At 54.7% G+C, this 7,996-nt stretch overlaps 1 protein-coding gene across 1 annotated transcript in view; it reads right to left on the bottom strand.

Annotated features, from left to right (window-relative positions):
• LOC137466549 (adenylate cyclase type 3-like) overlaps positions 1-7,775 on the bottom strand; it is a 33,915-nt gene extending 26,140 nt beyond the window's left edge. The window contains 1 exon segment of the mRNA XM_068178263.1: positions 7,078-7,775. Coding sequence (XP_068034364.1) covers positions 7,078-7,764 — 687 coding nt within the window. The 5' untranslated portion in view covers positions 7,765-7,775.
• Between the last annotated feature and the right edge of the window lie 221 nt (positions 7,776-7,996).

Raw genomic sequence — 7,996 nt, forward strand, 5'->3', positions numbered from 1 at the left:
TGGGATATTCAAGATGAACGAGCAGAAATTTGGAATTGGGTGCTATTCTGGATGGAACATTGGAATTTGGGATCACGGGAAATTTGTGGCTGCACAGTGGGAATTTGGGATCAGGGGATACCTGGGATGGAACAGCGGGAATTTGGGATCAGGGATATTTGGGATGGAAGGGCGGGAATTTGGGATCATGGGATTTCCAAGGAGAAATAGCAGGAATTTGGGATCAAAGCATTTTCAGGATGAAAGAGTGGGAATTGGGGATTGAGGGATCTCCGAGATGGAAGGGTGGGAATTCAGGATCATGGGATGTTTGGATGGAAGGGCAGGAATTTGGGATCACAGAATATTTGGGAATAAAAAGGAGGAATTTGGGATCAGGGATATTTGGGATAAAACAGCAAGAATTTGGGATCGTGAGATATTTGAAAAGAAACAGCAGGAATTTGGGATTGGGGATATTTGGGATGAAAGAGGAGGAATTTGGGATCAGGGGATCTTTGGGAAGAAACAGGGGGAATTTGGGATCACAGGATATTTGGGAACAAAGAGGAGGAATTTGGGATCATGGGATATTCGGGATTGAATGGCAGGAATTTGGGATCATGGGTATTAGGGGTGAAGGGCGGGAATTTGGACCAAGGGATGTTTGGAAGAAACAGGGGGAACTTGGGATCACGGGATATTCGGGAACAAAGAGGAGGAATTTGGGATCACGGATCTTCAAGAAGAAACAGCAGGAGTTTGGGATTGGGGGATATTTGTGATGGAACAGCAGGAATTTGGGATCAGGGATATTTGGGATCATGGGATAATCGGGATTAAACCGTGAGAATTTGGGATCACGGATATTTGGATAAAAAAGTGGAATTCGGGATCAGGGATATTTGGTTAGAAACAGGGGGAATTTGGGATCATGGGATATTCGGGATGAAAGAGCAAGAATTTGGGATCATGGATACTTTAAAAGAAACAGCGGGAATTTGGAATCGGAGGATATTCGGGATGGAACCGTCGGATTTGGGATCAAGGTCTGTTCAGGAACAAAGAGGAGGAATTTGGGATCGAGATGGAAGGGCGGGGATTTGGGATCAGAGAATCTCCGAGATCAAAGGGCAGAAATTTGGGATCAAGGGATATTCGAGATGGAACAGCGGGAATTTGGGTTTGGGGATATCCTGGATTGAATGGTGGGAATTTGGGATCGGGGGATATTCAGGAACAAAGAGGAGGAATTTGGATCACGGGATATTTGGGATGGAACGGCGGGGATTTGGGATCACGGGATATTTGGGATGGAACGGCGGGGATTTGGGATCACGGGATATTTGGGAAGAAACAGGGGGAATTTGGGATCATGGGATATTCAGGAACAAAGAGGAGGAATTTTGGATCATGGGATCTTCAAGAAGAAACAGCAGGAGTTTGGGATTGGGGGATATTTGTGATGGAACAGCAGGAATTTGGGATCAGGGATATTTGGGATGGAAGAGCGAGAATTTGGGATCATGGGCTATTCGAAAAGAAACAGCGGGAATTTGGGATCATAGGATCATAGGATATTCGGGATGGAATGGCGGGGATTTGGGACCACAGGATTTTTGGGATTAAACTGTGAGAAATCGGGATAACCGGATATTTGGGGTGAAAGAGCAGGAATTTGGGATCAGGGGATATTTGGGATGAAAGTGCAGGATTTTGGGATCAGGTGTATTTGGGATGAAGGGCAGGAATTTGGGACCAAGGGATGTTTGGGAAGAAACAGGGGGAAACTGGGATCATGGGATATTCAGGATGAAAGAGTGGGAATTCGGGGTCAGGGGATATTCGGGATGAATGAGCAGGAATTTGGGATTGGGGGATATCCGGGATGGAACGGTGGTAATTTGGAATTTTGGGATATTCGGGAAGGAAGAGCGGGATTTTGGATTGCAGGATATTCGGAACAACCATCAGGAATTTGGGATCACAGGATCTTCAGGAAGAGGCAGCGGGAATTTGGGATCACGGGATCTCCGGGATGAACGAAAAGGAATTCCGGATGAGCGGATCCGGCGTGGCCCCGATCGTTGTTCCAACCCTGGAGAACAACCTCAGACCCCCATTTTGGGATAAATATCGGGAATTTGCGGGGGAAAACTGGCTCCAAAATCGCTCCAGGATCATCCTGGGGTTCGAAATCCGGAGATGTTTTGGGAAAAGGCAGCAGCTGGGCTGGGATCCCGGGGGATCCCGAGGGATCCCGGGGGAAGGAGGCGGCTCCGAGCAGATCACGTGGTGCCGTTCCCTGGGAATTGCAGCCCTCGGAGCGAGAAAGTTCCAGAAAAACACGGCCGGGCTCTCAAGCAGCATTCCGGGAACGGCCAGAAATTTGGGAGCGTTCCTGTTCTGTCCCGAGTGTGGGGTGGATCCTGAATGATCCAATGGGATGATCCAGGTCCGTGGGATGGATCCTGAATGATCCAATGGGATTGATCCAGATCCATGGGATGGATCCATCTTTGGGTTGGATCCTGTCCCCATGGATTGGATCCTGACCCTGTGGGCTGGATCCCGATCCCAAAGAATTGATCCAGATCCATGGGATGGATCCATCTTTGGGTTGGATCCTGTCCCCATGGATTGGATCCTGACCCTGTGGGCTGGATCCCGATCCCAAAGAATTGATCCAGATCCATGGGATGGATCCCATCTTTGGGTTGGATCCTGATCCCATGGACTGGATCCCGATCCGTGGGCTGTGGGACCTGGGGACGGGACACAGGGATGGGAACAGATCCCAAAATCCCCCGGGAGTGTCCCACGGCCGGATCCGGCCCCGGGCCCCACCAGCACACCCGGGAATTCCCGGGAATTGCCCGGTTCCGTCCGGAGTTGGGAATGGAGGAGGAGAAACCCCGGGATGGGACCGAGCCCCGGGATTGTTGCGACAACGGGACAATCTTGGGGTGGCCACGGAAAACTGGGAATGCTGAAGATCCCGGGAATGCTGAAAATCCCGGGAATCCTCTCGCCCATCCCATTCCAGCTGCTTTTCCATGAGCGTCGTGCTGCCCTTCCGTGAGTATCATCCCAAAAAATTCTCCCCATGTGTCCCAAGATCCCAAACACTTCTCAGATCCCAAATTCCGTGGGAAAAGCTCTGGCACAGAGGAGATCCCGGATCCCAGATCCTGCAGGGAAGACTCTGATTCCAGATCCCAAATCCTGCGGGAGAAGCTCTGATCCCAGATCCCAAAATCTGTGGGAAAAGCTCCAACCCCAGATCCCAAATTCTGCAGGAAAATCTCTGATCCCAGATCCCAAATTTTGCAGGAAAAGCTCCGATCCCAGATCCCAAAACCTGGGGGAAAAGCTCCGATCCCAGATCCCAAATCCTGCAGGAAAATTCCGATCACAGATCCCAAATCCTGCAGGAAAAGCTCCAATTCGAGATCTCAAATTCTGTGGGAAAAGCTCCGATCCCAAATCCTAAATTTTGTGGGAAAATGTCCAGGACAGAGGAGATCCTGGATCCCAGATTCTGAGGGAAAAGCTCCGATCTCAAATCCCAAATCCTGCAGGAAAAGCTCCAATCCCAAATCCCCAATTCTGCGGGAAAAGCTCTGATCCCAGATCTCAAAACCTGGGGGAGAATTCCGATCCCAGGTCCCAAATTCCGCAGGAAAAATTCTAGCATAGAGGAGATCCCAGATCCCAAATTCTGCGGGAAAAGCTCCGATCCCAATCCCAATCCCAAATTCCCGGATCTGCAGTGGGATTTCTCCAAGTTTTCCTCCTCGTATCCCACAAACCCCAGGCCACGCATCCCAAAAATCAGGAAAAATTTGGGATTTCCCCGTTTTTTTGAGCCGCGCTTTCCAAACTCTCGGCACGAACTCCACGTTCCCAAATTATCCTGAAAACGTGAATAAACTCCCACTTTTTCCTTCTTTCCGTGGAGAAGTCATGGATAACTCATGGATAACCCATGGATAACGCACGGAAAAATCCAGGAAAAGCTCTGAGCACCCCAAACGTGGCTGCTCCCCTCCATTCCCCGCCCCATTCCCAGACCATTCCCACCCCATTCCCGCACCTGCCCAGCCAGCACCCCTCCATCCATGGAATTCCCACCATTCCCACCCCATTCCCAGACCATTCCCACCCCGTTCCCACCATTCCCACCCCATTCCCGCCCCATTCCCAGACCATTCCTGCACCTGCCTGGCCACCTCCCCTCGATCCTTGGAATTTCCAGCATTCCCTGTCCATTCCCAACTTTCCCAACACATTCCATTTTCATTCCCACCATTCCCACCATTCCCACCCCATTCCCACACCTGCCTGGCCACCTCCCCTCGATCCTTGGAATTTCCACCATTCCCTGTCCATTCCCAACATTCCCACCCTGTTCCATTTTCATTCCCACCATTCCCACTCCATTCCCACCCCATTCCCGCACCTGCCGGGCCACCTCCCCTCGATCCATGGAATTCCCACCATTTTCTGTCCATTCCCTGTCCATTGCCACCATTCCCACCCCATTCCCATTCCCATTCTCATTCCCATTCCCATTCCATTCCCACCATTCTCACTATTCCCAGCCCATTCCCGCCCCATTCCCGCAGCGGCCTGGCCACCTCCCCTCCATCCATGGAATTCCCACCCCATTCCCAGCCCATTCCCGCACCTGCTGGGCCAGCACCCATTGATCCATGGAATTCCCACTATTCCCATTCCCATTCCCATTCCCATTCCCATTCCCATTCCCATTCCCTGTCCATTTTCTTTCCATTCCCACTACTCCCAGCCCATTCCCACCCCATTCCCACCCCATTCCTGCACCTGCCTGGCCACGTCCCCTCCATCCATGGAATTCCCACCATCCCCACCCATTGATCCATGGAATTCCCACCATTCCCACCCATTGATCCATGGAATTCCCACCATTCCCACCCATTGATCCATGGAATTCCCACTATTCCCATTCCCATTCCCATTCCCATCCCCTGTCCATTTTCTTTCCATTCCCACTACTCCCAGCCCATTCCCACCCCATTCCCGCACCTGCCTGGCCACGTCCCCTCAATCCATGGAATTCCCACCATCCCCACCCCATTCCCACTCCATTCCTGCTCCTGCCTGGCCAGCACCCATTGATCCATGGAATTCCCAGCATTCCCACCCATTGATCCATGGAATTCCCACCATTCCCACCCATTGATCCATGGAATTCCAACCATTCCCACCCATTGATCCATGGAATTCCCACCATTCCCACCGATTGATCCATGGAATTCCCACCATTCCAACCCCATTCCCAGACCATGCACATCCCATTCCTGCAGCTGCCTGGCCACCTCCCTTCCATCCATGGAATTCCCACCCCATTCCCGCCCCATTCCTGCACCTGCCTGGCCACCTCCCCTCGATCCGCGTTCTCCCGGCCCCTCTGGAATCCCACGATTCCCAGGACGAGCGCGTGGCCGCCGCAGGAGGCGGCCGCCAGCAGCAGGATCCGCGCCATTCCCACCCCATTCCCAAACCATTCCTGCCACATTCCTGCAACATTCCCAGACCATTCCCACCCCATTCCCGCACCTGCCTGGCCACCTCCCCTGGATCCATGGAATTCCCAGCCCATTCCCACCCCATCCCCTGTCCTTTCTCAGCCCATTCCCACCATTCCCATCCCTATCCCGCTCCATTCCCGCACCTGCCTGGCCAGCACCCATTGATCCATGGAATTCCCAGCCCATTCCCACCCACTGATCCATGGAATTCCCACCATTCCCACCCATTGATCCATGGAATTCCAACCATTCCCACCCCATCCCCTGTCCTTTCCCACCCCATTCCTACCATTCCCACCCCATTCCCGCCCCATTGCCGCACCTGCCTGGCCAGCACCCATTGATCCATGGAATTCCCACCATTCCCACCCATTGATCCATGGAATTCCAACCATTCCCACCCCATCCCCTGTCCTTTCCCACCCCGTTCCTACCATTCCCACCCCATTCCCAGACCATTCCTGCACCTGCTGGGCCAGCACTCATTGATCCATGGAATTCCCACTATTCCCATTCCCATTCCCATTCCCATTCCCATTCCCTGTCCATTTTCTTTCCATTCCCACTACTCTCAGCCCATTCCCGCCCCATTCCCACCCCATTCCTGCACCTGCCGGGCCACGTCCCCTCAATCCATGGAATTCCCACCATCCCCACCCCATTCCCGCCCCATGCCCGCTCCTGCCTGGCCAGCACCCATTGATCCATGGAATTCCCACCATTCCCACCCATTGATCCATGGAATTCCAACCATTCCCACCCACTGATCCATGGAATTCCCACTATTCCCATTCCCATTCCCATTCCCATTCCCTGTCCATTTTCTTTCCATTCCCACTACTCCCAGCCCATTCCCACCCCATTCCCGCACCCGCCTGGCCACCCCCTCAATCCATGGAATTCCAACCATTCCCACCCATTGATCCATGGAATTCCAACCATTCCCACCCATTGATCCATGGAATTCCAAGCATTCCCACCCATTGATCCATGGAATTCCAACCATTCCCACCCCATTCCCACCCCATTCCCGCACCTGCCTAGCCACATGCCCTCAATCCATGGAATTCCCACCATTCCCACCCATTGATCCATAGAATTCCAACCATTCCCACCCATTGATCCATGGAATTCCAACCATTCCCACCCCATTCCCACCCCATTCCCGCACCTGCCTGGCCACCACCCATTGATCCATGGAATTCCCAGCCCATTCCCACCCCATCCCCTGTCCTTTCCCACCCCATTCCCACCATTCCCACCCCATTCCCGCCCCATTCCCGCACCTGCCTGGCCAGCACCCATTGATCCATGGAATTCCCACCATTTCCACCCACTGATCCATGGAATTCCCACCATTCCCACCCATTGATCCATGGAATTCCCACCATTCCCACCCCATCCCCTGTCGTTTCCCACCCCATTCCTACCATTCCCACCCCATTCCCGCCCCATTGCCGCAGCTGCCTGGCCAGCACCCATTGATCCATGGAATTCCCACCCCATTCCCGCCCCATTCCCGCACCTGCCTGGCCACCTCCCCTCGATCCGCGTCCTCCCGGCCCCTCTGGAATCCCACGATTCCCAGGACGAGCGCGTGGCCGCCGCAGGAGGCGGCCGCCAGCAGCAGGATCCGCGCCAGGCGCAGCGGCAGCGTCAGGAAGCAGGAGAAGGCGAAGAACGCCTGCCAGCCCGCCGTGTCCACCGCCTCTGGAAAACTCCTCTGGAATTCCAGCCCCAGCAGCCCCCAGAGCTGCGCCACCGTCAGCGCCCACAGCCCGCAGGGCAGGAATCTCTGGGAGAAATCCTCCGGGAGAAGCCGGGATTTCAGCAGGAGGAAGATGCAGCCGTGGGCCACCAGCCCGGCCAGCGCGGCCAGCGCCGGGAGCAGCTTTTCCATGCGGGAAAACCCCGCGCACATTCCCAGGATGTAGCAGTCGAAGAGGGCGGAGAAGACCACCAGGACCAGCAGCGTCTCGTGGCGCTGGCGGCGGAAATAGGTCTGGTAGAGCTTTTCCAGGGATTCCGGCGAGAAGGAAAAACGCCGGGAATGCGGCAGGCACGGGCAGGGCCCCCCCCACCAGCCCTGCGGGGCCGGGGACTCCCGGGAGCGGCGGAGGTTCCCGTCGGGATCCGAGGGGAAACTCAGGGAATAATCGGCGGAATATTCGGCCGAGAATTCCGGCTCGGAGAAGGCGCGGTTCCTGGGCATCCTGGATGGAGGGAGGGAGGGACGCAGGGACGGCGTGGAATTCCCGGTTTTCCGGAGGGAACCGTGGGATGCTCTCAGCGCAGCATCGCCATCCTGAAGGGCCTGGCCGCTTTTCCGGCTTTTGCCTCAATCCCGGGAAAACGGCGGCGCCGGGAAGGGGGAGCCCGGCATTCCCGGCTGATTCCCGCAATTCCTCCCCGGCCGATTCCCGGCTCCTTCCCGGCCGAATCCC

Source organism: Anomalospiza imberbis, unplaced genomic scaffold (assembly GCF_031753505.1).
Source record: "Anomalospiza imberbis isolate Cuckoo-Finch-1a 21T00152 unplaced genomic scaffold, ASM3175350v1 scaffold_276, whole genome shotgun sequence".
NCBI classification, from domain to species: Eukaryota; Metazoa; Chordata; class Aves; order Passeriformes; family Viduidae; genus Anomalospiza; species Anomalospiza imberbis.